Source organism: Salmo salar, chromosome 03 (assembly GCF_965601325.2).
Source record: "Salmo salar chromosome 03, fSalSal1, whole genome shotgun sequence".
NCBI lineage: Eukaryota > Metazoa > Chordata > Actinopteri > Salmoniformes > Salmonidae > Salmo > Salmo salar.
This window is the reverse complement of record NC_138293.1, coordinates 14,091,101-14,114,024: the sequence shown is the minus strand read 5'-3', so window position 1 is coordinate 14,114,024 and position 22,924 is coordinate 14,091,101. Positions and strand designations below refer to the sequence as shown.

Sequence of the window (22,924 nt, the reverse complement as noted above, 5' to 3'; positions counted from 1 at the left end):
CCTAGGTTTGATCTCTCCAGTTCACCCAGACCACAGAGTTGCCAAATAATCAGTTTATTGCTCAAGGGAGAGGTTGCTGGTCCTTTTAAGAGTTGTCCAAAAATCTGTATCTTCTGAAATCGTCCGCTGTCCCTTTAAGAGTCCGCTCTGAGTCAGATGAGAATGTCCTTCTGTGCAGTCCCGCTGTATTGTGTCTACAGCGTCTAAGCTGACAAATGGAATTGTTTTAAGATGGTCATACAATGGATCATTTAGCTATATGATTTAGAATTTCAGAACCCCTTTAGGTATCAAAAAATATATAAAACATTTTTTGATAAAATATCGAATTTGTCCTTTACTAGTATAGCCCAGAGAAACACATTGAATTACACGTTCATAAATGGCAACAAAAAAAACGGTCAAAAAATGTATTATAATAAAGAAGGCTTTGAAGTGAAGATATAAGAAAGCTCAGGAAATATATATGCTGTATATACACTGCAATCGGAAAGTATTCAGACCCGTTTACTTTTTCCACATTTTGTTACGTTACAGCCTTTTTCTAAAATTGATTAAATCGTTTTTTCACCCTCATCAATCTACACACAATACCCCATAATGACAAAGCAAAAACAGGTTTTTAGAAATGTTAGAGACTTGTCCCGAAGCCACTCCTGCATTGTCTTGGCTGTGTGCTTAGGGTCATTGTCCTTTTGGAAGGTGAACCTTTGCCACAGTCTGAGGTCCTGAGCGCTCTGGAGCAGGTTTTCATCAATGATCTCTCTGTACTTTGCTCCGTTCATCTTTCCCTCGATCCTGACAAGTCTCCCAGTCCCTGCCGCTGAAAAACATCCCTAGATTCCCCGTAGGGATGGTGCCAGGTATCCTCCAGACGTGACACTTGGCCTTCAGGCCAAAGAGTTCCATCTTGGTTTCATCAGACCAGAGAATCTATTTTCTCATGGTTTGAGAGTTTTTAGGTGCCTTCTGGCAAACATCTGGCCACTCTACCATAAAAGCCTGATTGGTGGAGTGCTACAGGAATGGTTGTCCTTCTGGAAGATTCTCCCACCTCCACAGAGGAACTCTGGAGCTCGGTCAAAGTGACCATCGGGTATTTGGTCCCCTCCCTCATCAAGGCCCTTCTGATCCAACACACCTCCATGCTGTGTAAGGGCTATTTGACCAAGGAGAGTGATGTAGTGCTGCATCAGATGACCTCAAGGCAGGGTAAAGTGAGTAGGCATCAGGATAGATAATAAGGTATTTGAGGTAGGTAGGTACATGAAGGCAGGATAAAGTGACTAGGCATCAGGATAGATAAGGTATTTGAGGTAGATATGTACTTGAAGGCAGGGTAAAGTGACTAGGCATCAGGATAGATAATAATAAGGTATTTGAGGTAGATATGTACTTGAAGGCAGAGTAAAGTGACTAGGCATCAGGATAGATAATAAGCTTAAAGTAAAGAGCAGGGCAGCAGCAGCATATGACAAGTGTGTGTGTGTACACAGCATTATTATACCTCCACCATAATTGATTGTAGGGAGGGTGTTATTTCCTTTGAACACTTCATTTGGGTGTTGGTAGGCATAGGAAGACCCCACTGCTGAAGGAGACAAGAAAGCCTGACTGAACTTCTCAAAAACCCACCTAATAAGCCAAAGTCCCAGGGGAAATCTTCTGTGGACCAATTAAACAAAACTAGAGCACTTTGGCAATACAGATCAGCCCTGTGTTCACTGATGACCAAATTAAGCATTCAATGATCATAACCTCCCTGGGGTTCCTTTTGCTGCCTCTGGTACTGGGGACCTTGAATGTGCGCAAGGCATCATGAAATCATCAGATTATCAGGTGTTTTGTCATGCAATGTTCAAACCAGTGTCCAAAAAACAGGTCTCCATTGAATGTTGTGTGTCTTCCAGCAGGACACCGACCCATGAATGGTTAAGAGATGCTGGGCTGATATACATTGGCATCACCAAGAGCAGGCATTGCAAGTACACTAACACTACTGAAGTCACAAATGGAGCAGGCAGCATCTCGCATCTATAAAAAAAAGTGTTTAAAACCTACATTGTCACAATCAAGTCCATAATATTTCCCTTACATCTGAAACAGCTTGAATTCTTTGCATGCGAGGCCTAGAAGACACATGCTGAACAAGTAAAAAGGAAAGAGGTTCTTAGTTGTGCAGACAGACCCAATCCTCAATTCATGTTTTGTATGTGGCCAGATTAGGATATAGAATCACATCTTTCACAAAAATAGCCCTCAAAATAGAAAGCTCTGCACATGGTGTTTTTATATTTCATTGACTCCAAATTGTAATTACTTAGTGAAAGGCGAAAGGTTTATTAGTTACTGAAGAGAAACCAGAGTTGAAGGCAGCGGTGGAAAAAGTACCCAATTGTCATACTTGAGTAACAGTAAAGATATCTTAATAGAAAATGACACAAAAGTCACCCTGAAAAATATTACTTGAGAAAAAGTATTTGGTATCAAAAGTAAAAATCATTTCAAATTCCTTATGTTAAGAAAAACAAGAAAATTGTGCTGTCTGGTTATATTTACAGATCACCAGAGGCACATGCCAACACTCAGACATTTACAAATGAAGCATTGGTGCTTAGTGAGGCCACCAGATCAAAGGCAGTAGCGATCACCAAGGATGTAATCTTGATACTGCAAGTGCGTGAATTGAACCATTTTCATGTCCTGCTAAGCATTCAAAATGTAATGAGTACTTTTGGATGTCAGTAAAAATTTACAGCGTAAAAATTATATTTTCTTTAGGAATGTAGCGAAGTAAAAACTCCAAAATATAATTGTAAAGTACAGATATCCCAAAAAACGACTTAAGTAGTACTTCAAACTATTTTTACCTAAGTACTTTACACCACTGGTTGAAGGTAAATCCAGATGTAATCCCTAATCTGGGCACAGAGACTAAACAGGAGTTGAGGACTGGGAGTTACACTAGTTAGTAAAATTGCTATATCAACGTATTTGATTTGTGAGTTTGAATATGGTATCAAGAATTCCTTCCTACTGGCAACTTAAACATTTGCGGAACATTTGTGGTCCCAATACACATGGCAAAGCACTTGGCTGAGAGTCATGTTATCCTGTTGTATGAATTTGCTTTAAAATAGTCATTATAAAAAGGGTTTATTAAACCTTTAAAGTAATTCATTTAAAGTGGGACAGTGTCATACTATGAATTGATGGGGAAAAACAAGTTATTGCAAGGTGACTGCTACCACTAATCAAAGAATTGCGACTGAAATGATGAGTTACTGTAAAACTCGACATTAATAGAACAGCTTAATTTAAACTAAACATGGTGTAAACTATCTTCACACATCGACTGTGTATATACTTTTGCGAAAAATTACATAGGGTCAAAACTGCTAAATATAAAACGTTATTCATTGCAGTATCGGCACTTTTACAGTTCATTTCAAAGCGGTCCAGGCCGTATTTAAATAACACTGCTTCAGTGCTACTTCAGAGCCTTGGCTCCTCGATGGTAATTAAACCATGAAGTTAAATTTAAAAAAAAAGGCTTTTCTAATACATACAAAAGAACATGTGCAATGACGTGTGTGTGATCATGTGTGTGTTGTCAAGCGCACAATACTGTCCAAGTAAGCTTATTCAGCAGAGCTCGGTCTGTCTTATCGATGTGTGTGCGTTATCGTAGTTTCCACGACGATGTCTCATTAGGCCTCTTGATTACAGCGCTGTATTTCATAGGAGCTCCGTCTGCTCCGTCTGCCCTCAGCTGTCCAGACTGAAGATGGAGATCTCCTGAAGGACAGACAGGAAAGCCCTTCGTTAGAGGACATAAAACAATTACATTCAGTTTGCTTTCAGCTCCTATTTTACCACTGGGTTGGAACTCTACTGTTTAAGAGAACCTGCTCAATGTGGGCTAGTGCCCACAAACATGCCTCGACAGGGATTCCTGGATTTGTTTGGGGCGTCAATCTCACTAAGCATAGCGAATAAGCTAAATCATTCAGTGAGTCTTGTCAAATCGTATTGGTCACTTACAGGTGCTTAGCAGATGTTATTGTGGGTGTAGCGAAGCGCTTGTGTTTCTAGCTCCAACAGTGCAGTAATATATAACAAGTTCACAACAATACACACAAATCTAAGTAAAGGAATGGAATTAAGAATATATAAATATTTGGACGAGCAATGTGAGATCAGCATAGACTAAGATACAGTACAAGAGAATACAGTATCTACATATGAGATGAGTAATGCAAAATATGTAAACATTAAAGTGGCCAGTGATTTTGTACACTACCGCTCGAAAGTTTGGGGTCACCTCGAAATCTCCTTGTTTTTGAAAGAAAATAAAAATGTTGGTCCATTAAAATAACATCAAATTGATCAGAAATACAGTGTAGACATCGTTAATGTTGTAAATGACTTCTGTAGCTAGAAACTTATTTTTTTATGGAATATCTACGTAGGCGTACAGAGGTCCATTATCAGCAACCATCACTCCAATGGCACGTTGTGTTAATTAATCCAAGTTTATCATTTTAAAAGGCTAAGTGATCATAACAAAAACCTTTTGCAATTATGTTAGCACAGCTGAAAACTGTTGTGCTGATTAAAGGAGCAATAAAACTGACCTTCTTTAGACTAGTTGAGTATCTGGAGCGTCAGCATTTGTGGGTTCGATAACTGGCTAGATGGCTAGAAACAAAGAACAAAATTGCAAGAAACAAAGAACTTTCTTCTGAAACTCGTGGATTAGCTAACCCAACATGCCATTGGAACACAGGAGTGATGTTTGCTGATAATGGGCCTCTGTACGCATATGTAGATATTCCATTTAAGAAAAAGAATCGGCCGTGTCCAGCTACAATAGTCATTTATTACATTAACAATGTCTACACTGTATTTATGATCAATTTGATGTTATTTGAAATAGACAAACTGCTTTTCTTTCAAAAACACAGACATTTCTAAGTGACCACAAACTTTTAGTGTACATACCGAAGGAAGCAGCCTCTAATGCGATAGTGATGGCTATTTAACAGTCCGATGGCCTTGAGATTGAAAAACAGCTTCTGTCTCTCGGTCCCAGCTTTAAGGCACCTGTACTGACCTCACCTTCTGGATGATAGCGGGGTGAACAGGCAGTGGCTCCGGTGGTTGTTGTCCTTGATGAGCTTTAAGGCCTTCCTGTGACATCGGGTGCTGTAGGTGTCCTGGAGGGCAGGTAGTTTGCGTGCGTCCCTCCGTGTCTTCTTACCTGCCATACACTAGGCTCGCTGGCTCTTCTACAGCCCACACCAGTCAACTCCCTTGTGGAAATGGAATGTCACCAGACCCTGTAAACCCTTAAGAACATGACAATAACACAACTTTACACATCTCCAACTACACACCTCTGCATTCATTCTGTTCATCCCAAACATGAGAATCTCTTCCTGATCATTTATCTGGGTCATGTTTATTCGGGGAGGGAATGCAAAAACGTTCAACAGAAAACGTAAATGAGTGTTTGTTATCCGGGTAGTACCTCCCCAGTTTCCATTTTCTACTTTTTGGTGAAGATTGAATATGAACCTCATTTAATTCAACCTAGTATTCACAAAACGGTTATATTAGATTTGAGTGTATTGTTAGATGTTACTGCACTGTTGGAGCTAGGAACACAAGCATTTCGCTACACCCACAATAACATCTGCTAAATGTGTGTATGTGACCAATAAAATTTGATTTTGATTTGATTTTAGGGTTAAGATTGGTTGCAATAGTTGATATTTGGATGCTATCAAGCTGTTTGTCAAGGTCTTAGTTATGAAATGCTGACTAAACTATGTTTACCTAACATGCATCCGTCTTCGCTCTATAGACTATTGTTGGAACTTCTCATGCAGATTGTAGCACTATAGCAAGCTTATAAAGCTTGAAGTTATATCAATGGAGGGGAGTCACTCGTGGATGGTAACCTGGGTCGCGTTCGCTAGGCACAACATGGAAGAAAACAGAAATGGAGGTTCTATCTTAACTTATCAAATAAAGTTTTGCTACCGTCTGCCCTAATGAACAAGACCGTGGTTGTATTGATAAGTGCATGCCCTAGCAAGCCATAGCAAAACGTTTTGCAACTTAAACTAGCATTTCTTATTGAAAATTCAGATAAGTCTCGCCCCAGCCCCGTTTGCTCCTGCATGGTTCCTAGGGAATAGACCTGAGGGGCTCCAAAGAACACCGGTTGTGTTTGTCCCTAAACGGACCCAAGCAGCGCATAACAACCAGATAACAATTTGGCTAAATGAATACTGTAATTGGTTTGAGTGGCACGCACTTTGTAGTAGATAGGTTTCTGCAACCCGTAGTGCAGCACGAGGACGTCAACTGCCTGGTCCAGAATTCCCATCACCATGGCCCCAGAGTCCAAAGGATCACTCTCCTGCAGGGGGGCAAATAACAGTCAGCAGAGTGCAATGCTGGGACTGCCCTGAACGCAACCCTAACTGGAGATCTTTGTGTAACAGCCCTGGGTTCAAATCGTATTTGTTTTCTTTCAAACAGATGGAACCAATAGACAAGTCCCAAAACTACATCACCATCTAACACTAAATAGACTCAATCAAATGCCAAAGGTATTTGAAAGAAAACAAATACTATTTCAAATCAGGCCTGGTATACCCTCTAACTCAACTGGACCTCGAAGCCAGTTCCACTGCCCCCCCTAGCTGCATCCTTAGAACATGTGCAGACCAGCTGGCTGGAGTGTTTACGGACATATTCAATCTCTCCCTATCCCAGTCTACTGTCCCCACATGCATCAAGATGTCCACCATTGTTCCTGTATCCAAGAAAGCAAAAGGTAACTGAACTAAATGACTATCGCCCCATAGCACTCACTTGTCATCGTGGAAGTGCTTTGAGAGGCTAGATAAGGATCATATCACCTCTACCTTACCCGACACCCTAGACTCACTTCAATTTGCTTATCACCCCAATAGAGCCCCAGACGATGCAATCGCCATCGCACTGCAGTGATGGCGCAGGAGAGGGTGGCTGCTGTTTTATTGGCTCTTAACCAACCGTGCTAATTTGTTTGTAACTTATTTTGTACATAATGTTGCTGCTACTGTCTCTTATGACCGAAAAGAGCTTCTGGACATCAGAACAGCGATTACTCACCTCAAGTTGGATGAATCATTTTTCTTTAATGAGTCAGATGGGAAGGATATACTCCAAACACCCGAACAGGGCCTCAAACCAGTCATTCGCTGGAGAAAGAAACAGATCGGGGTGCCTTGTGAGGATCAGGCAACAAGTGGCTAATCTGCCTTTGCCATCCGTACTATTAGCCAATGTTGAATTGCTGGAAAATAAATGGGACAAACTGAAAGCATGTATATCCTACCAACGGGACATTAAAAACAGTAATATCTTATGTTTCACAGAGTCGTGGCTGAACGACGACATTAATAACATACAGCTGGCAGGTTATACACTGTATCGGCAGGATAAAACAGCAGCCTCTGGTAAGACACGGGGCGCCGGTCTATGTATATTTGTAAACAACAGCTGGTGCACGATATCTAAGGAAGTCTTGAGGTTTTGCTCGCCTGAGGTAGAGTATCTCATGATAAACTGTAGACCACACTATCTACCTAGAGAGTTTATCTGTATTTTCGTAACTGTCTACATACCACCACAGACCGATGCTGGTACTAAGACCGCACTCAATGAGCTGTATACCGCCATAATCAAACAGGAAAACACTCATCCAGAGGCGGCGCTCCTATTGGCCGGGGACTTTAATGCAGGGAAACTTAAAACCATTTTACCTAATTTCTATCAACATGTTAAATGAGCAACCAGAGAAAAATAATAATAAAAAATAAAACTCTAGACCACCTTAACTCCACACAGAGACGCGTACAAAGCTCTCCCTCGCCCTCCATTTAGCAAATCTGACCATGATTCTATCCTCCCGATTCCTGCTTACAAGCAAAAATTAAAGCAGGAAGCACCAAATGGTCATTTGAAGCAGATGCTAAACTAGTGGACTGTTTTGCTATCACAGACTGGAATATGTTCCGGGATTCTTCCGATGGGATTGAGGAGTACACCACATCAGTCACTGACTTCATCAATAAGCGCATCGATGACGTTGTCCACAGTGACTGTACGTACATATTGGAGGTCGACCGGCATGGCCAATTAAAGAGAGTCGATTTCAAGTTTTCACAACAATCAGTAATTATGGCCGCTTATATTGCATTCCACAAGGAAACTGCGTGGCAGGCTGACCACCTGATACGCAAGTGAAGCAAGGAGCCAAGGTAAGTTGCTAGCTAGCATTAAACTTATCTTATGAAAAACAATCAATCTTAACATAATCACTAGTTAACTACACATAGTTGATGATATTACTAGGTTAACTAGCTTGTCCTGTGTTGCATATAATCAGTGCGGTGCATGGTAATTTATCATTGAATCACAGCCTTCGCTAAACGGCTGATGATTTAACAAAGGAGCATTTGCAAAAAAAGCACAATCGTTGCACGAATGTACCTAACCATAAACATGTTTTGCCTATTTAAAAATCAATACACAGAAGTATATTTTTTTAAACTGCATATTTAGTTGAAAGAAATTCATGTTAGCAGGCAATATTAACTAGGGAAATTGTGTCACTTCTCTTGCGTTCATTGCACAGGGTATATGCAACAGTTTGGGCCGCCTGGCTCGTTGCAAACTAATTTGTCAGAATTGTACATAATTATGACATAACATTGAAGTTTGTGCAATGTAACAGCAATATGCAATATCTAGATTTAGGGTTGCCACCCGTTCAATAAAATACGTAACGGTCCGTATTTCACTGAAAGAATAAACCTTTTGTATATTCGAAATGATAGTTTCCGGATTTGACCATATTAATGACCAAAGGCTCGTATTTCTGTGTTCATTACAGCAGTCTGACTGAGCGGTGGTAGGCAGCAGCAGGCTCGTAAGAATTCATTCAAACTTTACTGTGTTTTCCAGCAGCTCTTAGAAATGCTTGATCACAGCGCTGTTTACAACTCCTGTGATTAGGCTGGCAATACTAAATTGCCTATTAGGACATCCAATAGTCAAAGGTATATGAAATACAAATGGTATAGAGAGAAAGTCGACACGTCATAATTCCTATAACTGCAACCTAATATTTATTTACTGGGAATATTGAACCACCAGCTTTCATATGTTCTGAGCACGGAACTTAAACGTTAGCTTTTTTACATGGCACATACTGCACTTTTGCTTTCTTCAACACTGTTTTTGCATTATTTAAACCAAATTGAGCATGTTTCATTAGTTATTTGAGACTAAATAGATTTTATTTCTGTATTATATTAAGTTAAAATATAAGTGTTCATTGTTCATTCAGTATTGTTGTAATTGTCATTACAAATATATAAAACAATCGTCCGATTAATCGATTTCGGCTTTTTTTGGTCCTCCAATAACCGATATCGACGTTGAAAAATCATAATCGGTCGACCTCTAGTACATACCCCAACCAGAAGTCATGGATTATAGGCAACATTCGCACTGAGCTAAAGGGTAGAGATGCCGCTTTCAAGGAGCGGGACTCTAACACGGAAGCTTATGCCCACCGACGAACCATCAGAAAAGAAAAACGTCAATACAGGACTAAGATCAAATCGTACTACACCGGCTCCGACGTTCGTCGGATGTAGCAGGGCTTGCAAACTATTACAGACTACAAAGGGAAGCACAGCCGAGAGCTGCCCAGTGACACAAGCCTACCAGATGAGCTAAATAACTTCTATACTCGCTTTGAGGTAAGTAACACTGAAACATGCATGAGAGCATCAGCTGTTCCGGACGACTGTGTGATCACGTTCTCCGCAGTCGATGTGGCAGCCAACTGGCAAGTGTCTTCACTGACATTTTCAACCTCACCCTGTCTGAGTTTGTAATACCAACATGTTTCAAGTAGACCACCATAGTCCCTGTGCCCAAGAACACTAAGGTAACCTGCGAAAATGACTACCGACCCGTAGCACTCACGTCTGTAGCCATGAAATGCTTTGAAATGCTGGCCATGGCTCACATCAACACCATTATCCCAGAAACCCTAGACCCACTCCAATTTGCATACCGCCCCAACAGATCATGTCATCTCTATTGCACGCCACACTGCCCTTTCACACCTGGACAAACGGAACCCCTATGTGAGAATGCTATTAATTGACTACAGCTCAGCATTCAACACCATAGTGCCCTCAAAGCTCATCACTAAGTGAAGGACCCTGGGACTAAACACCTCCCTCTGCAACTGGATCCTGGACTTCCTGACAAGCTGCTCCTAGGTGGTAAGGGTAGGTAATAACATACCCACCACGCTGATCCTCAACATGGGGGCCCCTCAGGGGTGTGTGCCCAGTCCCCTCCTATACTCCCTGTTCACTCATGACTGCACAGCCAGGCACGACTCCAACACCATCATTAAGTTTCCCGATGACACAATAGCGGTAGGCCTAATCACCGACAACGATGAGACAAGCCTATAGGGAGACCAGAGACCTGACCGTGTGGTGCAAGGACAACAACCTCTCCCTCATCGTGATCAAGACAAAGGAGATGATTGTGGACTACAGGAAAAGCAGGACCGAGCACGCCCCCATTCTCATCGACAAGTTCCTTGGCGTCCACATCACCAACAAACTAACATGGTCCAAGCACACAATGACAGTCGTGAAGAGGGCAAAATCTATTTGCCTTCAGGAGACTGAAAAGACCTGGCATTGGGTCCTCAGATCCTCAAAAGGTTTTACAGCTGCACCATCGAGAGCATCCTGACGGGTTGCGTCACTGCCTGGTATGGCAACTGCTTGGCCTCCGACCGCAAGGCACTACAGAGGGTAGTGTGCATGGCCCAGTACATCACCGGGGGGGAAGCTTGCTGCCATTCAGGACCTCTATACCAGGCGGTGTCATTAGGAAGGCTCTAAAAATTGTCAAAGACTCCAGCCACCCTAGTCATCAAGTTTGCTGACGACACAACAGTAGTAGGCTTAATTACCAAAAATGACATGACAGTCTGCAGGGAGGTGGTGAGGGCCCTGGGAGTGTGGTGCCAGGAAAATATCCTCTCATCCAAAGTCAACAAAACAAAGGAGCTGATCGTGGACTTCAGGAAACAGCACCCCCCTATCCACATTGACGGGACAACAGTGGAGAAGGTGGAAATCTTCCAAGTTCTTCAGCATACAACTGAAATGGTCCACCCACACAGACAGTGTGGTGAAGGTGCAACCGTGCCTCTTCAACCTCAGGAGGCTGAAGAAATTTGGTTTGGCGACTTTTTTTTATTTTTTTTTACAGATGCACAATTGAGAGCATCCTGTCAGGCTGTATCACCGCCTGGTACGGCAACTGCAACGCCCGCAATCGCAGGGCTCTCCAGAGGGTGGTGCGGTCTGCTCAACACATCACCGGGGGCAAACTACCTGCCCTCCAGGACACCTACAGCACCCATTGTCACAGGGAGGCCAAAAAGATCATCAAGGACAGCAACCACCCGAGCCACTGCCTGTTCACCCTGCTATCATCCAGTAGGCAAGGTCAGTACAGGTGCATCAAAGCTGGAACCGAGTGACTGAAAAACAGCTTCTTTCTCAAGGCCATCAGACTGTTAAAACATCCATTACTAGCACAATAGAGGCTGCTGCCCTATATACATAGACTTGAAATCACAGGCCACTTTAATGTTTACATATTTTGCATTACTCATCTCATATGTATATACTGCATCTTAGTCTATGCCGCTCTGACATTGCTTGTCCAAATATTTACATATTCTTAATTCCATTCCTTTACTTTAGATTGGTGTGTATTGTTGTGAAATTGTTAGATATTACTGCACTGTTGGAGCTAGAAACACAAGCATTTCGCTACACCCACAATAACATCTGCTAAAGACGTGTAGGTGACAAATTAAATGTGATTTAGAACTGGGACAGCAGGTGGATGAAATTCCTTAGCAGGTAAAACAGAATAAGCAGGCTCCGGACCTTGTAGGGTAAGAGTTGAGTACCCATGCTCTAGTGGGAACATTAAGCAGTGTCTTGGTTGTACCTTGATGAAGAACAGCTCAGAGCTGAGCTCCTGGACTCTCTCGGAGGCAGTCACGTCATCGTTACAGCGGGATGCCTGCTTCTGCACCTCCGCTACAGAAGAGGACCACAGCCTACACACCAATGTCACAAAGAGGCAGAGAATGTATTGTAAAGACAAGACACGCGGGCAAGCACACGCACACACGTCAACTTGAACTACTTTTTTCTTACAGAGAGGGCAGCACAACACCATCAAAGGCAATCAATCTCTCAGAGAGAACACCAGGAGAAACAAAGCCTCATCTGAGATTCAGGGTGTTTTGGAATCTAAGGGAAGCTTTGTCTTTCAACACATTACTATTCCACCACAGACCCAATCTTCTCTGGTCTTTCAACACATTACTATTCCACCACAGACCCAATCTTCTCTGTGTGCTACAAGACAGCAGAGACACTGCCTCCTTGCCCTCATTCTACAACAAAGCCATTGTCCTCTATGGGGTAAACACACACACAGCCCAGTGTCCTCTCCTCTCACCACCCACCCAGAGTCTGCCAGCCTGTGGACGATGACATCAGCGTTGCAGCGAGGTGAAGTGTCTGTAGAAGAGCACGTTGGCCAGCAACATGAACTCCTCCACCAACCTGGAAGAGGAATAAAAGAGGAAAATAAAGAAATTAAGACAAAAAAATACTGGCAACACATTTTATACAACCAGATCTCTAGATGCCATTAAGGTCACTTTGAATCCAGTTCGCTTGCTTTCTTGAGGCACACACACACACTGCATTGGCCATATACCACAAACCCCCTAGGTGCCTTATTACTATTATAAACTGGTTAGCAATGTAATTAAAATAAATGTTGTCATACCTGTGGCATATGGTCTGATATTCCACGGCTGTCAGCCAATCAGCATTCAGGGCTGGAACCGCCCAGCTTATAATTTAAAAATAAAAATAAATAAAAAATGTGTACACACACAGAGAGATACATGTTTGTGTAGACACACACAGTCCAAACAAACATGTATCTCTCGGTTTGTGTACACACACACAGGTGCTGCAATGAAAGCCTCATGATACTTTTTGGGGTTGATTCTTCTTGATCCCTGCAAAGAAGATGGAAATGTTTCTATTAGTATGCTACAGCTTTGCTTAGCTTGTTAGTAGTCACCTTGACCAATCTCTTAGACTGGAAGGATGGTTAGATGCCTAGCGCTTTAGATCATCTTTGATAGATACAGCTTTTGGTCAGCATTGTCTCAAAGCCAGTGTTCTTTGGTAAACAAGTAGCCATATGATTACCGTGGTTCCTTGGTTTGATACAAGTATTCATCGTACTAATCTTTATTTTTGGGAATGTCTTCACCTGAATGTGCTCTCCTCTCTTTAGGCCGCTGGAAACGTCCTCCATGGTCATGTACGTTTCAAACACTGTCTTCTTTGGTCCTCCTCGGCATCCCGAGTGGGCTTCCGAATGGTGCAGCGGTCTAAGTCACTGCATCTCAGTGCAAGAGACCCTGGTTCGAATCCGGGCTGTATCACCTCTGGCCGTGATTAGGAGTCCCCATAAGGCGGCACACAATTGGCCCAGCGTCGTCCAGTGTAGGCCGTCATTGTAAATAAGAATTTGTTCTTAACTGACTTGCCTAATAAAGGTTCATTTAAAAAAAAAAAAATCTGTTAAACCGGCTTTTGGGGGAGACGTCCCATGACTCATGTTCTTTGGTTACCTGTGGGCACTTTGGAAGCATGGTCTTTGTAGTCTTCGTTTTGTCATCTGGTGTTGCTGCTGGGAGTCCCTCTGTTTGAGAGAGCACAACTACTCACCGGACTCCATATCTCTGTCCTGACTGGTTTTGGTGTCCCTACGCACACCTGTGGCTGCTTTTCGGAAACCCCCTGCAGCACACCACTTGTCCATGTACAAGGACAGAGAGCCCTCTTCTCCTCCCTTACCTTTCATAGGTGAAGGCGAGAAGTCACTTGAGTCAGAGCACTCGATAAATGCCTGGTCCCTTTTTCTCAGCGGTATGTCATGTTTGTTGCTGTGGGCTAGACCCTGCCTCTGTGCGTTTGGCCCATTCTTTTCCCCCTGCTGTGGGGCAGAACTTTCTACTGTGATGTTGGCCGAGGAGTCTGGCATAAGCATCGTTCTGATGAGGGGTGCTGGACTGGCTGGGTCCACGTTTGCCATTCCGAGACCTATTGCCTGCCTTGAATTGACGAGGAACCATTTAGCAGTGAAATGGCTGAAAAGACAGTGCTCAGATTTTGTATTTAGCTATACAATTAACCAGAGAAAACATACAGAAACGTACAGATATAGGTAGTGAATGTTATGCAGACTAGCTAGCTAGTTAGTAGTCACCTTAACCAATCTCATAGACTGGAAGGATGGTTAGATGCCTAGCTCCACCAAGGTTATTTTGCTCCATGCCTCCTCCATCCACTGATGTGTGGTTACCTCGCTTCATCATCAGGATCACCAAGTCAGAGATTGTGGCCAAGTTGACACAGCTGCAAACACTAATTTACATGGCATCAAGTTATATAGCTAAAGACAACTTGGCTAGCCAACTCTACATTAACTAGCAATACAAGCAACCTCGCGTTTAAAATGTTCACTTGACCAGCTAGAGGTTTCGATTTTCCTCATGAGGTTGAGCTAAATATACAGCTAGCAAGCCTAGCTGGCTAACTCGCCAATGCAATGTTGCATCGGTTTAGTGCTAGCTAACGCCTTAATAATCGTCGAAGACTCCCCAGTCAGACTGTTTTATCTGTTACCGCACGGCAAGCGGTACCAGAGCGCCAAGTCTAGGTCCAAAAGGCTTAACAGCTTTTACCCCCAGGCCATAAGACTCCTGAACAGCTAATCAAATGGCTATCCAGACTATTTGCATTGCTCCCCCTTTTACGCCGCTGCTGCTACTCTCTGTTTATTATCTATGCATAGTCACTTTAACTCTACCTACATGTACATATTACCTCAACTAACCTGTGCCCCCGCATATTGACTCTTTACCGCTACCTGTGTTTTTGGCCTCGTTAGTTATTTTACTTATGCTCTAATTATCTTTTACTTCACACGTATTTTTCTTTAAACTGCATTGTTGGTTAAGGGCTTCTTGTTGTATTTGGCGCATGTGAGAAATACAATTTGATTTGAATCAAACTTGGACTTTGAATAACAAATCAGTTGTGAATGATATCTAGTTGTTGGTAAGCTGGAAAGTACGTTAGCTAGCTATAGACGCTACAAACCAGATAGCATTAGCTACCTGAATCATGTACTTCTGATGTTCGCTTCGTGAAATTGACTAACTACTGATATATTTAGCTAGCTAGTTACTTAAATGTCGGTTGTTACCAGAGTCATATTTATACAATTAATCTTATTAAAAATTCATTTTAAAACCAACCTTAACCATATGCCTAATCTTACATTAAGACCAAAAAGCTTATTTGAGTCAAGATATAGCTTTGTGGCTGTGCTATCTAGTAGAGACCTTAAATAACCACTGTGTAAATGACTGGTAATTGCAATCTGGAATCCTTGGGACGTCCATGCCCTAAACCCTTTATTTTATTTAGCTAAAACCCTTAACCCCTAAACTTACTTTCCCCAAATCGGTCCTGGGGACCCCAAGGGGTGCACGTTTTGTTTTTTTGCCCTAGCACTACACATCTGATTCAAAAGCACAATCCTTACTTATTAACCTTAATAGCCGTAGGGACGTTCCAAGGATGCGAAATATCCCCGTGAAAATATGAAACCATATCCGGGCGTTAGGTCAACTTGCATGCCGGGAAAGTAAATATTTAATCGCTGCTCCCCACATGTGAACAGTCGTGTTCGCTGTACAGCAACGTTAGCAGAAAGAAAAGAATACACAGAAAACATGGCAAAGTCAGGCAAAGTAAGAACGATATCTAAAATATACTTATTGTTAAAGGCGAACTGGCTCACTGCAGTTAGTCTCACATGGCCACACGTGAAATTATATTGTTTGTCGCTAGCTAATTAGCTAAGTTAACGTTAAGTAGCTATTGCTGAACTCCAATGTTACTCTGCCTAACTGTGTGTTCATGGAATGTTTAACTAGCTACTTTGTATCACAGTTTACTTGAAACACGTGTTGAACGTAATGAGTTATAATGTATCTATTTCGAATGCTCAGTATCGGCCTGTTCTGTTTGACGATTATTAACTAATCACCAAAGTCCACACCATGACTTGCAATGTACTGAAATGCTCATTCCCCAAAAATGTTTTATAGGCAACCCAATTAAAGACCTCTAAAAAGAAAACTGGAAAGATCAGCGAGGACAATAACTCTGGTAAGTGGGCCAATGTAACTTTGGCTATAAAGAAAATTAAAATGACATTAAATCGGCCTTTGATTACAACATGATGTCTTGCATTGCAGAGGGCCAGACTGATTCTCCAGCATCGACAGAGGAGGAAGCTGCCACTACTCCACAGGTCATCGTTTCCACAGAACCTGAAGAGAACAAGGTCAAAGATGCCCCAGGTAGCAAATGCTTTGAGGGGTGGTAATAAGCGTAGACGGGAAATCTGCGTATGACATCAAGTTCCAACATGTAGCCTAATTGGAATGGTGATAATGTTCATATGAAATTTCTTAAATGCAAAACACAAAAAAACGATGTTTTTAAATTCAGTAGGTATTTCCAATGTCAATGAATATTGTTTGTGTAGCTTCAGGAGCGGAACAGATGGACACAACTACTGATACAGAAAAGGTTAAGGTCCAGGGTGAGGTCAAAGAACAGAACGGAATTGTAACCAATATTTGCCAGATGTCACCCATTAGTTATTTTTCATCCGGGTATCTATGGAGTAGTGTTTTAATACATGTCTGCATTTCTCTCTCCAGCTGTTGCAGCAACCCCAGTAAAGAGAAAAGCGGAAGCAGAGGATGAGACTTCTCCAGCGAAGAAAACAAAGTGCATTAATGATGGTACGATTGTGAACAGCAGTAAATGGCACCCTCTCTGTTTGAGCGATTGATGGTTTCAGTGTGCTATCATGCATCTTGTTTTTTTTTTTTTTTTTAAGGTTTTTGTCTTTTTGTTGGAAGCTTGAACACATCCAAGAAAATTGAGGAAATTAATGATGCCTTGGCAAACTTCTTCACATCGCATAGTCTGTTGTTTCAGGATATTCGAGTGGACATTACAAAGTGAGTACTTGGCATTTTTATGCACTGCATAAACTTAACCTCTACAAATGTTTGTAGATTTCTTCATGATCCAGATTCTTCCTCATGTTTTTGTCCATTCTATAGGAAATTTGCATATGTTGACTTTTACACAGAGGAAAACTTGACAAAAGCCCTTGAGCTGAATGGGGAGACGATCCTGGACCGAAAGATGAGGCTAGGCAAGGCCAAGGTCAAAGACCCCACAGTAGATGACAAAAAAGGTACTAGTCTCATCTTGAGTGAGTTATCCTTGCTACTGTTATATTAGTCATTTCTAGAATTGATTGATTTCCATGTAGTGACAGTCTTTTTCCTCACAGCTAAAGATGCCAGGACCTTGTTTGTCAAGAATATCCCATTTGCAGCAACAAAGGAGGACTTGAAGAAAGTCTTTGACACAGCTGTCGAAATCAGGTTTCCTGGAGGCATTGGCACCCCAAGCAAAGGGTGAGATGCCGTGTCCATTTGATATTCACGTGAAATTGCTAGTTATGTCTATCCCAGGATTCTGTTCTAAACACGTCTATTGCATCTATTTTGTTGTGACAGAATTGCCTACATAGAGTTCAAAACGGAGGCCATTGCTGAGAAAGTGCTGGAGGAGAAGCAGGGGATTGAAGTCCAAGGCCGTGTAATCGTTATTGACTTTTTGGGAGAAAAGAGCCAACAACAAAAAATAATCAAAGCTCCAGGTAAAGATGGAAAGAAATGAGGTCAATGGGAATTAAATTACTGTAGAAGCACAAGGTACTTGAATCGCTAGCTATATGGCTAGTCATGTTGCCTGTTAGCATCTTCAAGATTAAAGTATGTTGTAATTCAGTGATTAGTTGAGACATTTTGTTTATCATAGTTCTCTGAAAAGTGAATGAAGTTAACATGTTCTGTTCCATAGCTGAGGCCACACCAAATAACGAATTACTGGTGACCAACCTGGCTTATGCTGTAAAAGAGGATGCCCTGAAGGAAATCTTTCTCAAAGCAGTCAGTGTCAAGATACCACAGAGCAATGGTAAACCAAGAGGGTGAGTGAAGGCGCATGTTGTTGCTGCATCTGCTTTGTTGAGCTCTATTGAAAATGTTGAACGCCATCAAATTGCATTTTAATTTTTATTAAATGATTAAGTATTCATGCGATTAATTTCGTGTTCTGACTGGAAATAATTTAATTCTAACAATTAGGCATTTTTCTTTCAGAAGTCATGCCTTCATTCAGTTTGAAAGTGTGGAAGATGCCAAAGAAGCCCTGGAATCATCTGTAAACAAAGAGATTAGTGGAAGAGCCATCAGAGTAGAGTTCAACCAGAAGAGGCCAGAAGGTGACAAAGGGAACTCTGGTAAATATTACTATTAGACTTGCCCAATGAACGTCTCATAGCAGAGAATTGGTTGGCGAATGATTTGAGGTTGTTTGGCTGTGTGATCGTTCATACTTCTGTAATGTGTGTGTTCTCTTGTAGTTCCTTCGAAGACGTTGATGGTCAGGAATCTTGCCGAGGAGACGAGTGAGGAGACTTTGAAAAGTGTCTTTGAAGGTGCCATTGAAGCTCGAGTCACCAAAGACAAGGAGACTGGCATATCTAGAGGGTATGTGGCGAAAACCTGCCCCTTTCAAATCACATTTTTACATTCAGATGTCTTTTGAATACTCACAGTTGGCCACTTCCTAAGGTTTGGCTTTGTGGACTTTGAGAGCCCAGAGGTCTGCATGGTTGTCAAGGATGCCATGGCAGACCTTCAGATTGATGGGAGCAAGGTGACCCTGGTCTATGCCAAACCCCAGGGTGAAAGAGGACCTCGTGGAGAAGGAGCGGGCTTCAACAGGCGCTTCGGAGGGAAACCCGGTGCTAGAGGTGGCTTTAGAGGCAGAGGTGGCGGCTTCAGGGGTGGACGAGGAGGTGAGATCATCTAGGTCAGGGATAGTTAACTGGCGGCCCGCCTTTTGTAGGCCCGTAGATCAATTTCCGCCAGGAGGAACCTAGCCGGGGTCTCAACTTACTGTTGAGTTAGTGATAGAATACATAAGGGGCAATTATTATTTTTTTTTTTATGGTATATTTTGTCTAGCGGCCAGCTATCTAAACTTGTGTTAAGCATTACTGTCCAGGGGAGGGCATTGATCATCAGAGATCTTATGGGGGGAAAACTGTGAACATTTCTCTCCGTCCCATGGCAAAATGTCAGGAAATTAAAGATGCACTATGCAAACCTAGCAAGTATAGTGTAGAGAATCATTGTACCATCTTAAACCACTGTGAAATATATTTTCCATGAACAGAATTTAGCTTGGGGCCCCCAAAAGGCTAGGGCGAACTCTTACTGCTTGTGTGGGTATGGATGTGGGTAAGCAGATACAAGAGCCACTGTGGCCCCTTGTGATAAGTTCAGATTTTTTGGGGGCGGTTGATATAGGTTGAATTGAAGTTGCAAACTGATGAGGACATGTCAATTGATACTTGATGTATTCTCTTTACTCCACTTGTATCTACCAACAATTCTACCAGCCTTGTAAGATGCTTTCGTTTGTTATTGTTTTTCAGGCAGAGGTAGTGGCGGCGGAAAGAGGACTTAAAAAAAGAAAAGTAAAGGAAGGCGCATTTTGTTTTTTACAATGGACTGCTGCAACAGCTCTAATTCAACGTCTACATTTCCTGACCAGTTTGATGAGCACCTAACGATTATAAGAAACAAACCAATTTGTTTAGAGATATATGTGAAAAGATTCTGACACATTGTACTGTACATGTAATGTTTTTGTCTGTTTTACTTTAGTTTACCTTTTTAATTGTTAATTTCATGTAAAGACTTTATTGAAGACTGGGCAATTAAAAGGTCCCCAAATTTCTGATTTTCTGGGTCTTTTTCTATTTTGTCCGTCATTTTTAGGGGGAGCTTGTGTTTTTGTCTCAAACAATTATTTATTTAAAAAAATAATGTATACAATGTACAAAACATTTAGGAACACCTGCTCTTTCCATGACATAGCTTTCACCTGGTCAGTCTATGATCACTTGTTAAATCCTTCAATCAGTGTTAATGAAGGGGAGACGGGTTAAAAAGGATGTTTAAGCATTGAGACATGGATTGTGTATGTGTGCCATTCAGAGTGTGAATGGGCAAGACCAGACTTAAAACGGGGTATGGTAGTAGGTGCCAGGCACACTGTTTTTTTTTGTCAAGAATTGCAAAACTGCTGGGTTTCACACACTCTGCAGTTTCCTGTGAGAATCAAGAATGGTCCACTACCCAAAGGACATCCAGCCAACTTGACATCTGTGGGAAGCATTGGAGTCAACATGGGCCAGCGTCCCTGTGGAATGCTATCGGCACCTTGTAGAGTCCATGCCCTGACAAATTGAGGCTATTCTGAGGACAAAAAGTGGGTGCAGCTCAATATTAGGAAGGTGTTCCTGGTGGTTTGTACACGTACTGTGTATGAAAAGTTTACTTTACCAGTTGAATGTAGACCAGGATTTAATTTGTATTCAAAACTGTAATATGCTAATTAGACTGTGCCTATACTGAGTGACAGTCCACTTCTCTGGACACTGAATAAAGTCAGTATATTTTGGGGGGGCTTTCATTTCAGAAGGACACTACTGAACTAATTAGTTGATAAAACAACTTTCTATCAAAAGAACAGTACTGCCATGTATGAGAAACACATTTTAGCATATTTTCCAAGAAGCTTAGCTAGAATACATTTTCAAGATAGCAGCAGTTGCTTCAGTGAGTCTGAAGACTAGCTCTGAAAAAGCACACAACATTTGGTGAATGAAGCTAAGATATGATACAGAAATGTCCAAATCCACAACCGTTATGGATATAACACTGAAAAAGGATACTGACAATGAAAAGAGAAACCAATTGGCCTTTTAAGGATAATTATGAACATGGTTTCATTTGGAAATGACAACTTTTTTTGTACCGGCTCAGGTTAACTTTTCCACAAAATCACCCATATATACAATACCGGTCAAACGTTCGGACACACCTACTCATTCAAGGGTTTTTATTTTTGCTATTTTCTACATTGTAGAATAGTAGTGAAGACCTCAACACTAAATTAACACATATGGAATCAAGTACTAACCAAAAAAGTGTTAAATCATATTTTATATTTAAGATTATTCAAAGTAGCCAACCTTTGCCTTGACAGCTTTGCACACTCTTGGCATTCTCTCAACCAGCTTCATGAGGTAGTCACCTGGAATACATTTCAATTAACAGGTGTGCCTTGTTAAAACTTCATTTGTAGTATTTTTTTCCTTAATGCATTTGAGCCAGTCAGTTGTGTTGTGACAAGGTAGGGGTGGTATACAGAAGATAGCCCTATTTGGGAAAAGACCAAGTCCATATAATGGCAAGAACAGCTCAAATAAGCAGAGAAATGACAGTCCATCATTACTTTAAGACATAAATACGGCTGCTAGAATCCTGACTAGAACCAAAAAATGTGATCATATTACTTCAGCGCAAGCCTCCCTACACTGGCTTCCTGTTAAGGCAAGGGCTGATTTCAAGGTTTTACTGCTAACCTACAAAGCATTATATGGGCTTGCTCCTACCTATCTTTCCGATTTGGTCCTGCCATACATACCTACACGTACTCTATGGTCACAAGACGCAGCCCTCCTAATTGTCCCTAGAATTTCTAAGCAAACAGCTGGAGGCAGGGCTTTCTCCTATAGAGCTCCATTTTTATGGAATGGTCTGCCTACCCATGTGAGAGACACAGACTCAGTCTCAACCTTTAAGTCTTTATTGAAGACTCATCTCTTTAGTAGGTCCTATGATTGAGTGTAGTCTGGCCCAGGAGTGTGAAGGTGAACGGAAAGGCACTGGAGCAACGAACCGCCCTTGCTGTCTCTGCCTGGCCGGTTCCCCTCTCTCCACTGGGATTCTCTGCCTCTAACCCTATTACAGGGGCTGAGTCACTGGCCTACTGGTGCTTTTCCATGCCGTCCCTAGGAGGGGTGCGTCACTGGAGTAGGTTGAGTCACTGACGTGGTCTTCCTGTCTGGGTTGGCGCCCCCCATTGGGTTGTGCTGTGGGGGAGATCTTTGTGGGCTATACTCGGCCTTGTCTCAGAATGGTAAGTTGGTGGTGGAAGATAACCCTCTAGTGGTGTGGGGGCTGTGCTTTGGCAAAGTGGGTGGGGTTATATCCTGCCTGTTTGGCCCTGTCCGGGGGTTTCATCGGATGGGGCCACAGTGTCTCCTGACCCCTCCTGTCTCAGCCTCCAGTATTTATGCTGCAGTAGTTTATGTGTCGTGGGGCTAGGGTTAGTCTGTTATATCTGGAGTATTTCTCCTGTCTTATCCGGTGTCCTGTGTGAATTTAAGTATGCTCTCTCTAATCTCTCTTTCTTTCTTTGTTTCTCTCTCTCGGAGGACCTGAGCCCTAGGACCATGCCTCAGGACTACCTGGCATGATGACTCCTTGCTGTCCCCAGTCCACCTGGCCGTGCTGCTGCTCCAGTTTCAACTGTTCTGCCTGCAGCTATGGAACCCTGACTTGTTCACCGGACGTGCTACCTGTCCCAGACCTGTTGTTTTCAACTCTCTAGAGACAGCAGGA

The 22,924-nt window shown here is 42.2% G+C and overlaps 1 protein-coding gene and 1 long non-coding RNA gene across 8 annotated transcripts; one reads left to right on the top strand and one right to left on the bottom strand.

Annotated features, from left to right (window-relative positions):
* Positions 1 to 2,462: 2,462 nt before the first annotated feature.
* LOC106598861 (uncharacterized) lies at positions 2,463 to 15,851 on the bottom strand. Of its 5 annotated transcripts, none has more exons than XR_014391842.1 (9): positions 13,483 to 15,851; positions 12,985 to 13,222; positions 12,656 to 12,755; positions 12,130 to 12,241; positions 7,171 to 7,259; positions 6,326 to 6,430; positions 5,122 to 5,351; positions 4,638 to 4,701; positions 2,463 to 3,798 (listed from the first exon to the last, which is right to left on the bottom strand). It is a non-coding gene; the product is annotated as an uncharacterized LOC106598861 (long non-coding RNA). The 5 variants fall into 5 exon arrangements; XR_006769068.2 differs by lacking the exon at positions 4,638 to 4,701 and having other exon boundaries at positions 13,483 to 14,329; positions 14,485 to 15,851; XR_006769065.2 differs by lacking the exon at positions 4,638 to 4,701 and having other exon boundaries at positions 7,171 to 7,354; positions 13,483 to 15,850.
* Positions 15,852 to 15,891: 40 nt separating this feature from the next.
* Positions 15,892 to 20,192, top strand: LOC100195537 (nucleolin). Of its 3 annotated transcripts, none has more exons than XM_045714508.2 (14): positions 15,892 to 16,036; positions 16,397 to 16,457; positions 16,547 to 16,651; positions 16,840 to 16,896; positions 17,018 to 17,101; positions 17,200 to 17,323; positions 17,429 to 17,565; positions 17,665 to 17,791; positions 17,894 to 18,036; positions 18,240 to 18,369; positions 18,545 to 18,681; positions 18,805 to 18,931; positions 19,016 to 19,242; positions 19,885 to 20,192. In XM_045714508.2, the coding sequence occupies exons 1-14, from the start codon at positions 16,019 to 16,021 to the stop codon at positions 19,914 to 19,916; spliced, it is 1,509 nt and encodes a 502-aa protein (XP_045570464.2). In that variant the 5' UTR covers positions 15,892 to 16,018; the 3' UTR covers positions 19,917 to 20,192. The 3 variants fall into 3 exon arrangements, with proteins under 3 accessions (XP_045570464.2, XP_014045345.3, XP_014045350.3); XM_014189870.3 differs by having other exon boundaries at positions 18,542 to 18,681; XM_014189875.3 differs by lacking the exon at positions 16,840 to 16,896 and having other exon boundaries at positions 18,542 to 18,681.
* The last annotated feature ends 2,732 nt before the right edge of the window (positions 20,193 to 22,924 follow it).

Excerpts from the sequence above, each read along its gene's own strand:
- LOC100195537 (XM_014189870.3), top strand. Across the intron at positions 16,458-16,546 it reads CAGCGAGGACAATAACTCTG|AGGGCCAGACTGATTCTCCA; the intron begins GTAAGTGGGCCA and ends CTTGCATTGCAG. Across the intron at positions 17,102-17,199 it reads AACAAAGTGCATTAATGATG|GTTTTTGTCTTTTTGTTGGA; the intron begins GTACGATTGTGA and ends TTTTTTTTTAAG.